This window comes from Gloeophyllum trabeum (assembly GCF_000344685.1).
Source record: "Gloeophyllum trabeum ATCC 11539 unplaced genomic scaffold GLOTRscaffold_00021, whole genome shotgun sequence".
NCBI classification, from domain to species: Eukaryota; Fungi; Basidiomycota; class Agaricomycetes; order Gloeophyllales; family Gloeophyllaceae; genus Gloeophyllum; species Gloeophyllum trabeum.
Window position 1 is genome coordinate 126,244 of NW_006920430.1, and position 19,203 is coordinate 145,446.

General features: G+C 54.1%; 4 protein-coding genes across 4 annotated transcripts; 2 read left to right on the plus strand and 2 right to left on the minus strand.

Annotated features, from left to right (window-relative positions):
• Positions 1-2,854: 2,854 nt before the first annotated feature.
• GLOTRDRAFT_133959 (uncharacterized protein) lies at positions 2,855-4,846 on the plus strand (the record flags this gene model as incomplete). Its single annotated transcript, XM_007872928.1, has 13 exons — positions 2,855-2,927; positions 2,983-3,015; positions 3,067-3,086; positions 3,136-3,150; positions 3,211-3,249; positions 3,309-3,337; positions 3,401-3,414; positions 3,467-3,500; positions 3,553-3,629; positions 3,679-3,738; positions 4,019-4,418; positions 4,465-4,513; positions 4,562-4,846. The coding sequence occupies 13 exons, from the start codon at positions 2,855-2,857 to the stop codon at positions 4,844-4,846; spliced, it is 1,128 nt and encodes a 375-aa protein (XP_007871119.1).
• Positions 4,847-5,670: 824 nt separating this feature from the next.
• Positions 5,671-7,821, minus strand: GLOTRDRAFT_97024 (uncharacterized protein; the record flags this gene model as incomplete). Its single annotated transcript, XM_007872929.1, has 6 exons — positions 5,671-5,955; positions 6,027-6,133; positions 6,193-7,186; positions 7,286-7,353; positions 7,408-7,517; positions 7,586-7,821. The coding sequence occupies 6 exons, from the start codon at positions 7,819-7,821 to the stop codon at positions 5,671-5,673; spliced, it is 1,800 nt and encodes a 599-aa protein (XP_007871120.1).
• A 5,433-nt stretch (positions 7,822-13,254) lies between these two features.
• GLOTRDRAFT_97025 (uncharacterized protein) lies at positions 13,255-14,713 on the minus strand (the record flags this gene model as incomplete). Its single annotated transcript, XM_007872930.1, has 3 exons — positions 13,255-13,914; positions 13,975-14,374; positions 14,424-14,713. The coding sequence occupies 3 exons, from the start codon at positions 14,711-14,713 to the stop codon at positions 13,255-13,257; spliced, it is 1,350 nt and encodes a 449-aa protein (XP_007871121.1).
• A 1,016-nt stretch (positions 14,714-15,729) lies between these two features.
• On the plus strand, positions 15,730-17,860 carry GLOTRDRAFT_141509 (uncharacterized protein; the record flags this gene model as incomplete). Its single annotated transcript, XM_007872931.1, has 6 exons — positions 15,730-15,902; positions 15,975-16,087; positions 16,135-16,268; positions 16,314-17,354; positions 17,411-17,527; positions 17,585-17,860. The coding sequence occupies 6 exons, from the start codon at positions 15,730-15,732 to the stop codon at positions 17,858-17,860; spliced, it is 1,854 nt and encodes a 617-aa protein (XP_007871122.1).
• Positions 17,861-19,203: the final 1,343 nt, after the last annotated feature.

Genomic DNA, 19,203 nt, shown 5'->3' on the forward strand with positions numbered 1-19,203 from the left:
CCGCTCCTCTCGGTAAGGCCAGATGCTATCCAAGGTTCATCCTCGTATGTAGGGGAATTCTCTGGTCTCCCAGCGCAGTACGATGACTCTCGTTTGATGTACATATTCACGAATATCCTGCAGGAAAGCACCGCGTCTGGCGCGTCCGAGGTCTAGAAGGCTACCCAGACGTCAGTGATGGAAGCTGGACGGCGGGTGCCGCTCGCTGCTTTCTCCCGCGGGAGAAGGCACCCGCCACTCCGCGTCCCTGCTTTGCGCCGTTGACTGAAACATCGAAGCGCGTCGGCCATTCCTCTCCATTCCGACTACGCCGGGAGAAGCTGACATCAATGCTTCTGGTAAGGATCCTCTCGGGCTCCCTGTTGATGCTGATACGCCGCGCGAGACCTTCCCTGGGACGCCGTCGGCGGGGAGGGTGGCAGCATTGCCGGTCGGGGGGATGGATGGAAGTCGGGCCTTGCGAGGTACGTACGTCCACGGATTCACCCACCAGCCTTCCCCGCTCGTCGGGGGCGGAACGAGTCGATTCTTTCCGTCGTCTCGGCGGCCGCCGGCTGCGTCTGAAGACAGTGGTTTGGCTTCGCCACCGTCCGCGGTGACGAGTCTCTTCACCAGTGCTACGGGTGTCGCAGCAGAAGTGCTAGACAGTCAAGCCGCGGAATGGCGAGTCGGAGTCTGTTGCCCCGTGCGTCCCGCGGTTGACAGACGCGGAGAAGCACGCGCGCTTCCCCGAGTCCGCCAACGCCTAGATTCCCCATCTCCCAGCCTCTCGTAAACGCTTCCAGGTCCCCGCGCGGCGCAATTTTCCAGCCGCTCGATGGCGAGCAGGGAGGGAGGGAAGGAAGGCGGGGGCGTTTCCGGCGATCGCGTTGCATTCCATTCCGCTGCCGTCGTCTGGGGTCGGGGTTCGGGGTTTGTCGAGTGTGGGTGGTATATATGCTGCGAGTCGCCGTCGTGGCTTTGTCCATCCCTCCACCGCATCCCCCTTCAGAGACACCCGCATACTCTCGCCCGCTCATCCTAGTCGTAATTACCCGGTCGTCTACGTTGGATGTGACACGTCGCTTGTTGAGTATGTACCCTTGCACGCTGAAAGTGCCTGCTGACAGAGTGATTGCGATGCACTGCCACGAACCTCCGCGTGTACTAGACTATGCTGGTAAGTCACGCAGCACATCCGCTGCTCTGCGCTGACGTGAGATATCTAGAGGATGCTTCCGCGTGTACACGGCCGCTTACTCCCGGTAGCGTGTCACGTCCACACAGTCTGCATTGACTGGTCACTAATATTATCCCCAGTAGAAATAATACACCAACAGCCAATCAAATTGCGGATATCGTCGGGTACGCGCACTCCGCATCCGTACGCTCACAGCTGACCGCCATCCTTAGGATCCTATAAATGCAGGAACATGACGACACCCTACACCTTGGACCCGGCTCTGGGCACTTCTGACGCAGGGCACGCGGGGCTAGTCGGGAGCGTCGACGCTCTTCCCGCCCGATAAGCCACTCACGTACGTGCACGCCTCCTACTACGACTAGTCACTGACGTGCATTGCAGGGACACTAGTGCGATCGAACGACTCTTTGCGCACGGCCGTTCAAGCCTGATACATGCTGCCAGCACTTTTAAGTTGAAGCTCGTGACTGAACTCGATCCATAGGAACATAGTAAATACTCGAGGTTACATAGTGACATACATAGTATCGTACACTAGCCCGCACCGTCCACGGGCTCTCGCGAGCCACCCGAGCTCGTCGCGTGCCCTGCGAACACGTCGTGCCGGCGTCTCGGACGCGGCGGTAGCGCGTCGCTCGTGACCCCACACGCCGGCGTCGAGTATGGGCCCTCGCGGCGAGGTCCGGTCTGAGGCCATGCGCGGACTGCCAGCGATTCGATGGCAGTCCGAAACACGACCCCAGCCGAAGTTGAACCGGCGCGTTCACGGGGGAGGGTCCGCACCACGACGCGAGCGGATCGGCGCACACCCCTGAGCCTGGACCGACATACGGGACGACCCCTGAACATAGATGGCCACCGTGGCGAGCGCGCAGTGAGCGTCGCGGACGTAGAGTGGTGGGAGAGTTGACAAAGCCAACGCCGTCGGCGCGGAGACGATGCGCCGGTGCCCGATCAACCATGCTGGCGGCAACCCACCCTGGGTGTAGGGACGGTGCACGGCGTACGCAGCAATGCGGAGCCCCCTCGATGGGCTTTGCGTGGCGGTGGCTGTTGCATACATTCATGGGGCGCCGTGCAGCACGGGAACGGAGCGGTGGCGCGGCGGCGACGGCGATACGCGGACGTGTGGGTTGGCGGTGGTGTCGCAATATTGTCAGTAGATACAAGCAACGAAATACGACATGCCACGTACGATTGGACTGTCACACGCACGCAGCCCGTTGTGTTGACCATGGCCCCGCCCCACGTCCCGCTCTCCCGCGATTCTCTTATTGCAGCTCAGGCGCGTGGCAGGCGTGCTTGACGTGGCAGATGCAGGGGGACGGACTTGCAGTAGACGAGCGGAAGAGAGCGGGCGTCGACGGGCCGGCGACTCGCAGTACATAGCACCGCCACCGTGCTTCCCGAGGCGCGATCGACGCGCCTAGGAAGCGATGCTAGAGAGCGAGTGAGGAGCGGGCCTCGCAACAAGGCTCATTCACCGTCCAGGCCCCGGTCCGCTGAGGCTTCGATCTCCCCAACTCGTTTAAATCCAGACCCTCGTCCGAGAATGAAAAGAAGTTTGCGCGGTTCTGTATGCGCGTTCTGACCACCGATCGTCGTTCTCCGAGCTTGTTTCCCTCTCCCCGGCTCGCATCGTCCCCCACTCGTTCTTTCCCCCTACGCGCCATGTCGCTCTCGTCGCTTGCTGATGCGTTCGCCCCGTTCATTAGGGAGATCCAGTCGACCCGGTACGCGGAACGTAAGTCATAGCATATGTCGACATAATCGCTAGCGTCCCGCTCACGTCACCCCAGTCGCGTCAAGCGCTATCGTAATATACGACCATTGTGAGTGACGCTATCCCTTTCGCAGAACGCGTCTCAGGTATATGCCCGCAGTGATCACCTTGGACCAGGAGGTGAGCTACCCCTAGCTTGTCTCTCCGCGAGACTGACGGTGCATCTCAGATAGACCTAATATGGGTGCGCTCGCCTTGCGTACCATCCACTCTCACCATCTGAACTCCATCTCCCCGTCTTCAGAAGGCTTCATGGACACCCGGAAAAGTATTATTCTTAACGGTACGCATACACACGGTTATCCCCTCGTCGCAAGGCGTTCCCAACGTCCGCGCGTGCAGAACCGCTATTACGTTCTTGCAAGTGTAATGTGAGTGCTGCATCTATTCACTCGCCAGGCCCGGTTCCTGACGCATGCGGGTCCGTGTCGCAGATTCAACAACTACGGTACGCGTCTTCCCTGACTTGGACCGAAGGTTCCGCTGATATGCGGCTCCAGAACAGTTCTCTTCACCACACATCTCTCCGACTCGGTATGACATCATTCAATCTCATGTCAGAAGTGTTCTAATCCGTGATATGCAGTTGTACGTGCCTTCGTATCAAAGAAATTTTGCAGAATCAATCTCACATTGCTCGCTGTCTTTTCCGCGGGATTAGCTGTATGTCTCCGCACTGCTAGCATGCACGTACGTCTGACCCACCGTGCAGGCGTTAAATGGTTTCGATGGCAAGGCACGACGGGCTTGCTAGTGTCCACGATAGCCGAAAGTAAGTCAATTGCTCTCTTGTCCCTCTCAGGGCCCGTGACACCGCGCAGACGGCTTTGAATTCCATGTGTGCTGTGCTCAGTGCTGTGTTTTCAAAGCTGTCGGCGCGTCTAGCCTCCATCGAGCCACTCGAAAAGCAAGGGGGGGGGTCTCTGTAGGATAGATGTCCCACGGAAGTCCTGTCAGACGGTCACAAAGAACGGGCTTCTATGTCATACCCAAACTGCCCATCTCTCCCTCGCTCCGTCGTATACACTCATCTTACACCCACTCTCCGATAGTCATCCTCCAACTGCGACTCTACGCGCTGTACCACCTCAACCGACGCGTGCTCGTGCTCATGTGCGGGGCGTTCCTGGTCTCAGCAGGCACAGCGGCCGTGATCATGGGCATGGTGCTCGCGCGTATATCAGGTGCGTCTCCTCCGCGCGTCCTCTCCGCGCCCTTCCAACGCCAGCCAGCGCACTCGGGCCTCATCCCGGGCCTGCCGTTCTGCATCCCCGTGAACGTGCCCTCGTGGTTCTACACGTTCTGGATCCCGACGCTCGGCTTCGAGAGCCTGCTCTGCGCGCTCGCGTTGTTCCGCGCGTTCAAGGACTTTCGCAGCCGCACGAGCCTCTTCCAGAGCGGGCGGCACATCGTGAAGATATTGATCCGGGACTCGGTGATTTATTACCTCATGTGCGCGCGTTCTCTCCTGCTCGGACTCGGGCCTGACGGTGTTTAGTATGTTTGCGACGTACTTTACCAACCTCGTCATATTCCTCACTGGCAACGTGCGTCCCGCCTTCCGCCCTTCTCTGCTCACCACTAACACCCCCCAGGTTGGCGTGCTCGAGTCCGGGATCGGGTTTGCGGTGACGATGTCGTGCGTGATGGGCAGCCGGCTGTGCCTGAACATCCGCGACGTGCACCACGAGCTGGAGGTGTCGACCGCGTCGCAGCAGCAGCAGCAGCAGCACCTCACGCAGCCGTCGTTCGTGTCCGGCGGGCGGAGTGCGTACGGGACGGCGAGCCGCGGGACGAATATCGTGGTTTCGAGCACGTATGCGCTGACGGAGTTTGAGCTCGTGGAGTTGCGGAATTTGCGGGCGCAGGGGAAGGTGTAGGTGGCTGTCTTATTTTTGCTTGTTTTTGCCACTGGCCGGTGTTGTTATCGCTCGCTGCTGTATAATTTCGCTCTGTCTGTATCTTACTATACAACACACTACTGTAAGGACTAAAACTCATGAGCTGAGGACATGGATATGAGCTGCCGCCACATTGATCGACCGATCAGCGCGGGCAAGGTGTTAATGTCGTGGATGTTTTGGGGATACGTCAGGTAGACATGACAGTGACATACACAAGATGATGGCATATACATGACGTCAAGTAACGGGTCGGTGAAATTAGTTAGCGAATCTTGGTCACCGATGCGGGAGCGGAGACGGTACTCAGACTGGCTCACAATATATCGTTGGGATACAGTATGCGGGACTTTGACGAGCGGGAGGGAAGTGTACTGCAAAAACAAGAAGGCCTCTAGGGCAAAGCGAGCCAAGGAAGCACGAAGTACCAGGTGAGTCCAAGCAGGCAAGAGCAATGTTTCGTAAGGCAAGTAGATGTTGTGAAATAAACCATATATAGCGGGGCTGTTGGATACTGGTGAACGCACCGGAAGCGCAATCTACAATAAGGCCCGTAAAGCATGAATGCGGCAGAAGAACGGTCTCAGTATACTATGACGTGGGGCGTACATCGGGAGGCTCCTTCTTGCCATCCGCGAACTTGAGTATTAATCACGAGCCACGGATATGCATATGCCACACTCGCACTCGGGCGGGGCAGCGAGCCACAGAGTATCAGATCTATTGGAAACCCTTTAGAGTACTGCATACTGCGGCATGGGAGGATACAGTATATTAAGAACTGATTTAAGAGGACGAGCTCACTACAGCTCCTCCTCTGTCGCAGGGAACCAACAGGAACGCAATACCTCTTGGTCAATCCCGACCGCCATCAGAGCGTGCTCCAGTTCTCGTGGTCTCGTTTCAAGAGGACACCCCTCCCAGTCCCCCCAGCTCTGCAGCGCGAAGGCGAAATCAATCATGACAATGTCCGGGGCCAGCGCGGGGTCGTCGGGATTGGGGGGACAGAGGATTTGGTCGAGATGCCAGTCCGTCTGGTGAATTCCTGCGAATCTAAGAGCTCTTAAAGCGTGTCGAAGACGCGTGATCTGAATCGACGAGTAGAGATATCTATCGTCGGCGCAAGCCTTGAAGCGAGAGAAGTATGACGAATACGTACCAAGTCGGTTAGCTGCTCATGCTGTGGCTTCATGTTATTGCGCATGTACGTTGCTAGTGTGGGGCCGCTTATGGCCTCCACAAGCATTCCGTACACCGGCCACCCACCTGGAAGAAGGAACTGTGACGAATGGTGTTAGTATGGGCTATACCTCGGCAGCAAGTACATGCCTTGTGAAAACCGTAGCAATGCGGGAGAAGACTGCCTTGAAGGTACTCGACGCGCTTGTAGGCAGCTTCTTCTCGGCGGATCATGTCGATTGCCAGGTTAAAGTCGAGGAACCTCTCATGTGGAGGGTCTGCAGGATCCCAGCCGTCCGCTGGCAGAGGGAAGAAGCGTTCGTCGAAGAGTTTTAGGAATAAGAGGGGTCCCACTCCGTTGAACCGCCCCCAGAATGTCTGAGAGTACTTTTCAGGGCCGACGGACCCCGTTCCGGTGATTTCAAACCAGTGATGGAGTTGGCTCGTATCTTGCGTTGGTCCTAAGGTAAGAAAGCCATGCAGGTCATTATCCCGAGGCCGAAAGTGGCGCATCACGAGGGCCTCCGTGTCAGGAGGGACAGGGACAAACGGGCGACCCTCGGGCTTCCATTTGTTTATTCCTCCTTCACCAAAGATTCGTAGCTGTGTGCAGGGAAGACGGGTCCCTGGAACGAATTTCCATGGAGCGTTGCCCGACAACTCCGCTTCTTGAGTATATATCTCTGACCATATCACGTATTCACCCCAAGCTGACCTGCTTCGTTGCATTCTGTACACATCGAACTCTTCGTGCGACCTCCGAAGCAGGAGCTGCGGTAGTGGCTTGGGGACCCGTGCAGGCTGTGCGCCTAACCAAAGAAGCGAAGGCGCATAACCATCCAAAGTGCACAGTCTTGCTTGGAAGGTCTCAGCGTAAATGAAAAATGCAATGAGTCGCCGTATGGAGACCTCCGCAGTCGGATGGACTTGCATTGCAAGAATGGTATCGCCGGGATAACCAGGACGCAGTATGAGTGTTTGTATTTCGTCGGTAATTATGCCAACCACAGCATGAGTTTGCCTGCATTGGGCAATAGCATCCATCACGAGGCTGTTCATCTTGGTACCTGCTGGCACCCTGGAAGGCAATGGCCCAGCTTCGATTGAGCCTGGCTCCTGGGAAAGACCGTGATCATTTCGCTAGCAGCTTCGAGAGTAGACAGCATAATTTACCACGAAAAGTACAACACAAATGCATCTTTGATTCCTGCGCCATCCAAACAAATGGTTGCACGATACCCTGTAGGCCCTCATATCGGAGTCCGGATCAGCGACATGGAATCCTATCCTAGCGCTACGCCACAAGCCTGACGCACCCTATTCATCAGTGCGCCCGGCGGACAGAGGGAATATAGCAATACCTTCAGGTCCATTAGCCCAGGAAGCTTGAAGAGGCCCGTGTTCCATGTCGGGAGACAACAAGATACAATGAACCAGCCGCGCGACAGGCTCAAAGTATTTCTCTTCCAAGCTAGAATATATTATATAAATTACTCCAAATTGAGTATCATATGTACGATGAGAGAACTAGGTCCGCACCTCGAAGTGGCTCCAAGGTCAGGCAATTCCAGCAAGGAATACCTCATCCGCAGAAGGGTCTCATCAAACCTGTACATGGTGTCTTTGGGATTGAATATAGGGTACCAATCACCGATCCTTAGCGAAACAGCATCTGCAGCGGCGAGTTCGGACTCCGGGGAGACGCCGGCGGGTTTGCCGCACTTGGCTCTGACAGGTATTGCTTGATGTAGAAGGGCAGCGGGGGAAACAAGCATTGTAGATCGCCGACGTGGCAAAGACTAGCCCAACTCAATCGTTTCTCGTTTTCATTTTCTCGGGCGCACTGGCACCCCTCCTGCCGACGCGGCGACACGGAGAAACCCGAAGTTATTGAGTGTGCATTTTCTGGCGGGTTTCTCGTCGCATGCTAGACACCACAGCTGTCAGATAGCTTGTGCTCATCCCATATTCTCAAATAGGCATATGTTACAATTCATGTAGATACCAAATATAGTATTTTCTATCCCTCTCCGAACCTCACTCCTCTCATGGCGGATTGGGACGGTATGCGGCAGTATCAGCAGGGTCACTCCTGCCCTAGCTCAGTAGTTGCAAGGGTGCCACTGCCAGAACACAACTGAGGGCTCGTCCAAAACAAGCCAAAAACATATCGTATTAGGCAATGACATAAGCAACCGAGAGCCTGGTACATCAGTGCAGCGCATGGCAATTAAAAGTCCGCCCCAGAGAAACGAGAGAAACAGCTCCTCGAGCTGTTTCTCGTTTTCTCGCTCGCGCTGAGATCCCAAATCCGACCGCCGTTCGGCAAGGACCCCCAAAGGCTTCAGCGCACTGAGAAAATGAGCGAGAAACCCTTACAGTGCTTTGCATAAAAGTCCGGAAACTGTGTTTCGCGCGTTTCTGTTTGTCCTAGCCAAACAATACCTTATAGGGTAACGCGTCACAGAGGGCGCGACGGTTCTTCGAGTCAGCCTATATGGCTCCTGGGACACAAATGCCCGTCTCAAGGCTGAATAACGTTCCGAGCTGTATTTCTCCAGCATATCGAGCACGCAGAGGTCAAAATCCCCCAAGAACGACCCTCATACATGGATGTCGAAGCATCCCGCCAACTAGTCAGCAGCCTTCAACAGCCCGCGCTACGGTGATCGAACACCCCATATAGGTTTGTTTGGCTGGCACAAACAAAATTTCGCGAATCACGGTTTCCGGACTTTATGTAATGCAAAGTACTGTATTGGGTCGTGGCGGTGTCAGCAGGTACATGTACCGTTCTCCGGACTCGGCGCGTGCCGGGCCCGACACTTGCCTTTCTCGTCGGTGTTGCCCTGCAAATTTTGTGCTCAGACGATGGTCCAGACGACGTCGATATCTTGGGAGGCGTGCCGCGATAAATAAGGCCAAGCGGCCGTCCTTGCTATGAAATCGTCCGTTCATCGCATGGGCGACCGAGTACCTTGGCTTTATTAACCGTTTGCCACATCTGTCCCTCATGAGTCATATCCGCTCTACTCCCAAGAGTGCCACTTACGTCGACCCCGCTCTCCAGCCGTCAGCGCGTCGGCCATCCCCTATCATTCTCTTGCGAGCCACCCCTATAAGCTCCGTCTGACTCTGGACGTCGTCTCACGCAAGGAAGATCTTGCGACGCCCACAAATACGTAAAGAACGACCACGAGCTAAACTTACCACCGGTCGTCCTGGCACTCAGCGCGTTCCGTCTTCTCCGGTATACCCGTTATTCGCCGATCCGGGGACCCCCAGCGCTGGGATGCGTTCTGACGGCGCAATCAGAACATGGGTGAACAGTTGAGCTCTGACCCCCACTGATCGCTGACAGTCTTTGCGTGTGCGTTCTCATGCGTCCATGCGCTGGTTGTAAGCTCCTCCTCCCCATTGCCTGCCGATTAGTTCGCGTACGTCTCATTCCCACTGGGTCAGCGGGAAGACGTCATTTAAGCAACTCATCCAACTCTCTCGACTCGGACTTCACTTGTACATAGGTGAACGCTCATCGTTCAGATAACCCCCCCGCTCGCCGGTGTACCCGCGTCCGGTGTTGTCCGCCGTCCATCCAGCGCCGAGCGCTGATGGATGGTCACCTCTCCGGAACAATGCCCTTTGGATATCGCCTGAGCAAGATATCAGTGCGCGTTCTGGCCTGCAGAATCAGAACGTGGCTCGCTTCAGGGCCTATGATCTGAGCGCGCATGATGAGGCTGAGCGTTGTATGCGCGGTTGCGGACCCTCGCCATCCCCCTTTGGCTGGGCACGAATACCGAAGTACTCTCGAGCTTGAATATCAAATCGCAGTACATCACTGGCACTAAGCCAAGCTAGAAATTCGACGCGATCGCGCATCCACGGCACCCAGAGAACTATTATAGAACTCGTGGTCAAAGGTGAACCTTCCGGTCGTCCTGTCGCTCGTTACTCCAGCACGGCTCGCGGGACGCCATATATGCAAGATGACCCGAAGGGCGGAATCGGAATCGGAATCGACAAGGGCGAGCGGTTGAGCGTGCCTCTGCGCTCTCCCACCCGCGGCCCAGACTACCCCTGCTCGTCATCCGAATGCGGCTGTTGCTGGCGGATCGAACTGGCCCTGCTACGGAACACGCTCGACGGGCGTTGGATGCGATAGTTGCGCGTCCACGGCGGATATATCACTATCGCGCGTGATCTCGGAAGACGCCATAGGATTGAGAGCTGGCTCTGCGCGCGCCTACATATCTTTTGTCAGCACTCCCAAGTTCTGGCCTACACCCTCAGGGAGTCAAGTGGCCGCGCCGCTCGTACCGCCCGTCTGCTCCCTCCGCCGCGCTCCGTTCGGCTAACATACCCGGCGCCCTGAAATTGCGGGTGCTCGCTCGACTTACTCGAGCCGTTGGCGCCCCTCGCATTCGCAGCGCTCGTTCACTGCCCAAGCACCCCTCGCCTGACGCCCGAAAATCGCGTCCGCTCGGGGACTAGTATTTGGGCACTGGCGGATACGACTGTACCGGGACTCGTGCACGGCTCCTCCAAGCTGCTCGGGACCAGTCCGAGCCCGTGACCGTGCGGGGGTGGCCCGCGGTCCATAACAGTAAGCGCTTCCTTCGCTTATAATATTCACTGTCGTTCTGATTCCTGAGAAGGCCGGGTTTTCACGTCCGCGCGGGCGATCCTAAGCTCGTCCCCAAGCGCTCGAGGCCTACAAGAGGGGAAGGGATTCCGCTAGGCTAGAGAGGAACAGTCGCACTTTGTATCTCGTACACCCTGCGATCTGCGTATCTGGAGCCTCTTCCCAGGCCACCTCTTGCGGACGGGTACGCAGCGCTTCCTCTCAGCGGTATGGTGTTTTCATACACTGCACTTGCACCTGCCAGCCCGAGCAACATCGACGCGAGCTCGTGCCGTGCCGCTCAACTGCCACGGCATTGGTAAGAAGTGGTAACGCCGGCAGGAACTTTGTAGACGAAATGCGCAAGGGGGACAGGCCTGATGTCTGAGTCTCATTCCCTATTCAGACGTCGAACGCTCTTAGGCTCGAGTCCTCGTAGTTTTTATTCGGTAATCTCACGCAAAGATTATCGAGTCGCCCGAGCTATCATGACAATATACAGTAGAACCAGCACTGAAGATTCAAGATCGGTCATTTATGAAGAATGATAGTACATGCAAGACTGGCAAGTGGGACTTCCTCCTCCACCGGGCCCAGTGGCACCCGTACATGCCATCGGAAGGAAATGGACAGGGGCTGCTGCGTTCTGTTTCCTGATAATAGATCCTAAACTCACTCTTCCTTCCTATCCTGCACTTGCTTGAGCTCGAGCAGCAGCACGTCGGATAAACCTCGTCCGTTCGTGATCTGTGCCACGTCTAGTCGAGGAAATAGGCTATCGAGCCACAGCGCAGCATTGTACACTCTGGTACCTGTGTAGAGAAACTTTCTAATGGACAGGTGCGTCAAGACGCTCGAGCATTCCTCAGCAGAAATGATGCCCGGATCGGCACCAGTCCCATGCAGTCCCTTAGCATCCACCGAGTGCAAGTGTAGGTGCTGCAGGAATACGTGAATCCAAGGCGCGTATACGAGCCTCTGGTATGTGATCTTGCAGTTGGGGATTTCTAGACGAAGCTTCCTGAGAGAACACTATTGGAAGAGCAGATCGCGGATGCCATCGTCTGACAGGTGAATATAGGGCGCCCGACGGGGCTCTATTTCGACGGTCAGCTCTTCCAGGAGGCAGAGCAGAGTCAGAGTTCAAATACGGAAGTGGTCGATAACTTGCGCTGCCCTCCCTCGCGTCTAGGTACAGTTGTGGCAAACCCAGACTTGGGGCGGACACGGATGATGAGGATCTTGACTCACCTCACATCGATTGCGACACCGCCAGCGGAAGCGTCTTTGTGTCTCGCGCGCGGGTGCACACTGCGGGCAGAGACCGATGTCCCGCCGGCGGGCATGCCAGGAACATCTCCCTGATGGGAGAACACTTTCCTAGAATGTCCTTTGAGTGAACAAAGAAAGGTCTGCGGGACATTTACTATGGTCCCTAAAAATCAGGGGACATTTAATTAGCATTGTCCTTTCATTCTTTATGTCTGTATCTTGTTCTGATACGGAGCATCCTAGGAAAGTGTTCTCCCACCCTTGCCGTGAAAGATGAATGACCGGTGGCGGGACACCGGTCCTTGCCCGCTGTGGCATTTCCGCATGTTAGACCGTAGACGAAGAAAGCTGCAGTGATAAAAAATTTACATCGGGGCGAGCACTGGCAGTCTGCATGGATCTCAACGAGTGCGGCACGAAACTCCTGCTGCCCGGGCAGAAGGGGGTATAATAACGCTGAACTCTGCAGAGTTTTCTCACGAATGCCCTCTGTTGAACACAGAACTTCAAGGCTTCATAGACAGTACTCAGCAGCTCATCGGAGTCGCCAGCGACGTAGTCGACGAACTGGCAAATGCAGACAGCGGTGACCGTGGGAAGAGTTCGTACACCCGTCACACGGCTGCTCATTGGATAGACATTCCAAAGAAAATCGATGCAGCTTGTCAAGGGCCTGGCTAAAGTGAATTCTAGTCTGAAATTCCCCAGTCTATATTAGCTGTGTGTAGTATCCACCGACTTCTTCGAGCTATCAGATACAGTTGGCTGACCGGGAGCACATGAATGCGCCATATGGATAAAGACTAAATAAAGATGCCGGGCAATTATATTCACCATAGCCAGCATCATCTATTTATTTATCAAGTATACCGTAGACGAGTGATATTGCTGGTGGAACTACCGGTGGCATCTGCGTGGAAACCCGCGTCGACGGGTCGGGTACGGGTACGCGGGTGTCGGTTTCGAGAGCTCGTCGAACGACGCGTTCTCGAAACCGCCGGGTCAAGGGTACGGCCAAACCCGACCCGTACCCGTACCCGCCGGTACCCTTGCCCGCAACCAGCACGGGTTCCCGTAACCCGTCCTTTTCACTACTATCAAGGAATCAACGGAAACCATCTGGGGCTCACATCCAGCAGTGATAGGTTAGATCACAGTGACTTATTATCATACACTTCACAGAAGTGCGAAATACATAGTTACATCATACATGCGTTCACTGCAGTCAAGGTATTTCGGCAGTCGCTAAGAACTAGTTCATACAGATATGGAAGTGGTGAATATGGAGCGGTCCAAAATTCTCTCGCCGTGGCTACTTGCCGGCTCCCCGACTTCCCCCCGTACCTCCATGTCCCCCCTGCGGCTCAAGAGTGAGCACCTGCGGCGTATGGGATGCCCTGTTTTGCTTCTCGGTCACTTCTTTTGCCTTCTTGTTATAGTCCCTCTCCAGGGTTTCCCACATATCGGCCATGTTCTTGACAGAGAGCCACGCACCGAACAGGATCAGGCGGCGAGCACCTTGATCATCCGCATACATCCAGGATATCTCTTTATCTGAGGCCAGAGGCTGCTTAACCGGCTGAGTGCGCTCCTTTCTGTTCCCAACAACTTCTTGATCCAGTTTGCTTTCCTCTTCATCAAAGGAAACCTCCTCGCCTCGCTTGACCGCCTCTGTCTCTTGCGAGCCAGAAACATCGATCTGAACATCTTGCTTCTTGGGCTGTGCTTGCCTGGTGTAGCGCTTTGCATCTTCGTACAAAGTGCTCGGAACGAGCACTAGCAAGTTATTTCTGTAGTCACCGAGAGCGGAATAGCTGGTACCGTAGTGAACCGCATAACGGAGCATCTGCTGAAGAGATGCCCGCACCCCCTTCACGTGTCCACCATACTTTCTGGTGGGAATGACTCCTCCAAGCTTCACTTTCTCTGCACCAATCCGCATCAGCGCTTCGGCATCTATCTGTCCCAATTTCTGTATTCATATATGCAGAGTCGGCTCCTGGTCAAACAGAATGAAGTGTATGACACATACCTTCGCTTCATACGGGAGTAAGTTCAACTCTATCTCCCAAATTTCTTTGTCTTCATGGGCTTCAGTCAGCATACTTTTGCTGGTGGTAGGTTTCTCCGAAACCATCTCTCTGGCCACCGCATCCTGCCTTTGCCTCATCCCACGAGTCACATGATTCTTCCTCTCGAATATGACCGAGAATATGAGATCTGTGCGGACGCCCCCGGCAACATCTCTCTGATTAACAGAACTCCAGTTCTCTGCAGGGAGCTGAATATAGGTGTTGTAGGCCATAGTACTTGCGGCCTCCCGAAGACGAAAGGTAAGGGACTGGTTCGCAGCATGGACTTTCTTGTCCTCGACTTTTTCGGGCTCCATCAACTGCCAAATGGGATGCACCAGTTGCGAATGCAGTGCTGTTCTGGACAAAGGTCATGGCCTATCATATGAACACGATAAGATTTGCGTACACCGTGGAGCCTTCGCTTTCAATATACTTTGTAGCAATACGAAGTGTCTGCGGAACTATGTCCACGCTCTTCAGCAAAGCTTCAAACGTTTCGAAGTCTACATGTTCATTGAGAAGCATGGGGGCCTTTTTCAGGGTGTAGTCGGAGAGAACTTGATTTGCCCACAAGGCCGTCTTGGAGCGGCCCCTATCACCGATATTCGTGTCGAGTAACCCTTTCCCCGGCGCTCGATAAACCTGGGGTAAATTAGAGGCTACCCAAGCCTCTGATTTTCCGGGTACTGAAGTCATTGTGCGTCGAGGCTGTTGGATGCTGAGTGGGGAGTGCTGCAGTATTCAATGCTGCCTCTACAGCAAGACTGGGTGGTTCTTATATCACTACATCTGCTAATGCGTTTGTATTCTCGGTGTATCCGGCACACCAATAGAAGCTTGTATTCATATTCCGAATACAATGTATGGGTAATTAGGGGAATTCTTAGGACCTGTTGCGGAAGATGTCGTCAACAGCAGTTGATTTGCATGTAAGAGTCAGATCATCTTACAGTTCCTGATGGCAGTGTGACCCAACCCCTCTGGGCCCCCTATATCCTCGTCTCAGAGGATCAGGGTTGGACTCATACCTCCCTGCGAATACTGACAGCTCGATTTGGGGACATTGTGAGAAGAGGCCCATAAGAGAATGAACAAGGAACCCCTGCACAACATCGGCCGAGGTCCGAGCCTTGTTCATTGCAGAAATCAATGAACTCAAATGGTCTCGTGGCGTTCATGCGAAACAACTAAAGTTCTCAAGAAAAGCGGAGCATCCGAGTAGCACGGTTTTCCAGTGGGTTCGTCAGCTAAGTGATCGAGCTAGGACAGTATCTGCATCACAACCCGTGAGACCCGCACCGGAGCGTAAGAACAACAGATGAAGATAATGGTACTCGACACAAGGAGTGGAATCAGTTGTTTCAAACGACTGTGTGGCGCTAATTAACACGTGGCATCTCCAAATGCCACCTTGAGCCTCAGAACCATAGTGTTCAACGCCAAGGTATAAATGCCTGCTGCCTGGATATATGGACTGCATAGTACGTCCCGGCATGTATGATTCGCTTAAGTCTGTCCCTGGCACGAGTTCACGCTCTCGCTCTCCCTCCGACCTGAAGCTCTACGTCAATGTCGACAGTCGCTACGGAGGACGTCATCTGGTTTCTCCAACAGTCTATTTGTCTTTCGCTGTCCCAGTATCTGCAGTGGATTGTAGCTCCAGATTCCTCAACCTCGAAGCCAGAAGCACGGCCTGTGAACATGCTGAAGCCATGGGTTCCGACCTGTCAGCAGACAGCGATGAAGATCCACCTACTGTTCTTAAGGTGCACAAGTGGTGGAACGAGCTCAGTCTCTCCTATCAGTTCCGATTTGATAATATGCTTTTGAGACTGCGGTCATGTCTTATTGATTGTCGGGATGATTACCTCTTGACTGCGAATAGGTGAGTTTCGAGTCTGATTGAGTCTCCTTATAACTGGGGTATACCAATAGCCTGATACCCTTGCCATTCTAGTCCCGTTACTGACAAATATTTGCTGCCGGTACTACGTTTTGCGAACCGTGATATCTTTGATGGGGAGAGTGATCTTGGGCCTCTGGAACTGAGAGAAGTGGCAATGACGAATGGTATACAACATCCTGTCTTAGCAATACTATCCTCAAACCTTTCCCAGTTATAGGTGAAGCTTTCATACTGGGATTCCATATTCATGACAAGACCCGAAGCTGGGATCCCAATCCCAAGTTCACCCCACTTATTGCAAAGCCACCTATGAACAAGAGGGCCTTGATAGCTGGGATATTCCTGGTGAGCTGCACTATTCATTTGTTTGCAAAGCTCAGACAATTAAAGTCCTTCGAATTGGAGAAATCTGGCATAATACACCGGGATGACTTGACTAGCGACTCCTACCCTATTATGATTCCCTCGGGAAATGGGATCGGAGTGATTATCTCAGAACTCAAGCGTTTATGTAATGCAACCGGTGCCACGTATGGCTTCTTGACCGACGAGGTCACCTCTGTCGTCTATGATAACTCCACGCCTCAACCGCTGGAACGGGTGATCCTGCAAGTCGTCGATCCCACGGACATATCCGTCCGTATGATGATGTCAATCCTGCTATGGGTTGAAGCAAACCGGTTTGGCATCCATGCTACAAGTATCTCGCCCCGTCCCAGTCCGTACCAGGGCGCCTTGTGGCAACAGTGGCTTAAGGTTCCCAGCAGCGGGAAAATGGAGGAGCTTGTGCTTTATACCCGCGCTATAAGCCCAAAACGCGGTATTCTCAAGAGAACATTCTCTGAGTTCGACATCTACACTCTGCAGCGCTGTCCAGGTGCATGGGACGGCTTCGTCGAATGGAAACTGGCCGTGGAAGCAGAGGCGAAGGCATCGCCATTGAAAGTTGGAGACACCCTGAAGGTCCATTGGGATGCAATCGAGAAACGATACATGCTCTGGCGCGCCGAGCCTGACGCCTACTACCATGAGATTCCCGAAGAGTCGGCTCGCATTGCGCTGCGGTACACCAGACCGAAGGACCGTTCACTTCAGGCTTGGGCGGCCAAAGTGAAGCCCGGTGAACTATGCTTCAAGATAGAGGAAGTCAGAAGTGCCGGCTCCGGGCAGTTCTCTCAGGTCTTCTTCGGGAGGTTATGCGGCAAAGGACCGATGCTTTGTCTCAAGCTTTTCGATGAGCGCTACTTCCCTTTTCCTGGTGACCCTAGGGATAAGGATGGTCCGAAGGTAAAATTTGAGACCACGCATGCAAGCGAGCTGCTCATGAACCTTCATTTTGCGGTGGATATGATCCGTCGTGAGGAGTCTGTCTATGACCGGCTCAAGGACTTCCAAGGCTCTTTCATTCCACATTGTTACGGGTTCCATACTGTGAGTGATATCTTCCCCAGACCAGTTGCTGAGATGATACCTTCACATTTTACCAGTTCACACTGCCGGGTGACACCTGGACGTTCCCCGGCATACTCATGGAGGTGATCGAGGGACCTGAATTCGCCGATTGCGATCCACGTGGGTGGACCATGGAGGAGCAACGAGATTTCGTGAGTCGTGCTATACATTTGTCTTTCAGTGGTTTCAGGGGCTGACACCTCTCCTAGGTCACCCATGTACGGCACTGCGAGCGCGTATTCAAGTTCGCTGAGATCGAGCAGACCGACTGGAATGAAGGGCAGCTGCTGTGCCCCGTGGACTCCTCTGGCCAGCGGCACGCCGTGTTCATAGATTTCGCGTTTGCGAATCAGCGTCTGGGGGAGCATAGAGGGAAGCCACCCACGGATGACGCGGTATTGCTCAAGGTTCTTCTTCTGGATTCCGCAATCAATCCTCATGTCGTGGATGAGTGCTGGTTTCCCTTAGTCGACGAAGAGCGGTGAGAGGGTGCTGCACTATGATTTCGTGACCTTCTGCTATATATGGCGCTTTGACGAACATGGGTGCTATTGATTTCTTCTGCAATGTAATATTGTATGGCTACGTGTTCCGTTGTAATTTAAAGTGAGATTTAGTGAACTGAGACGTCCTACCCTGAGATTTACCAGATCCCTCCAGCCTCACCATGTTCGCACTCATCATGCGGCTGAAGTCAGATTGGAAAGATCGAGAGCTGTGATCTCCAGCGCGAGAGCAGTACTAAAGGACTTGCTCTGATTATTTGGAAGGTCTCTTTTGGCATGCAAATGGGTGCTACCTCTCATGGTTGAGCACGGTCAGGGCACCCGGGTGGAGGGGTACACGGTGGTAGCTGCTTACCAAGAACGCGGACTCGGAGACTGCTCGGGAACGACCTCTCAGTACGAGTCGTGGGGATATTCTTATTTGAAAAGGCGACTCACCGCAGGTCGTGTATGACACAAGGCTGTGCGGATCCTGGCACAGAATAGTGCGACCTTTGTCAGTTATACAATCTTTCTCCAGAAACTTGATTGAAGGCCTTTCGTACGTGCACTATGCTGCGCTCCATCCTTTGCACAGGATGAGTAGTCTTCTCACTTAGGAAACGTCGAAGACCCCTTTTTTCGCTACCTTACATATTCCTTTAGTTCAAGGTGAGCTTCTCAGCATTGACGTGCCCCCATCCATCTTATATATGGGCTATGTGATATATCAGTCTTCTGTTAATACAGTACTCACTCGTACAGGTCAGGTGGCTAGGATTTTCTGAGTGCGTGGCGAGACGAGTCAAGGGACCTATCGAGCAAATGCAGATATGTCTCAATTACAGGACTTGATACATCTATTTTTCGCCGAGTAGTCCTATGGCTACTGTGTTCAAGAGCTGGTACTTCCCGCAGTGCTGTCAGTCATCTCTGATAGAGGAGAGATGATCAGGTGAAATCCCAGCTTGGAAGAGAATCCAATCAAAATTTCCATCTCATAAAATGCTACTACCTATCTCAGTATGTGATACTGCTGCAGGGCGAGACGCAATCGACTGCCTCAAACTCCCAGTGATAACTATACACGTGAACCAGAAATAGGTCGTACGCGTGGGCGTCACAATCCTAGGTTAGAATTTCTATCGCTTCGTTGATCAAATACCTGTATGTTTCCAGGTGTATCCATAGTCTCTGGCTCCCTTCATTGTGCTGCTCACGTACCAACAATCTCCTTCCAGACTTCCAGCCAATGAGCAGCTGCGAAGCCAAACAGGCAGGTGTACGATAGCTTCTCACGGCCTCCGCTGCTTGCAATGGCGAGCGCGTGCTCTGCCTCGACG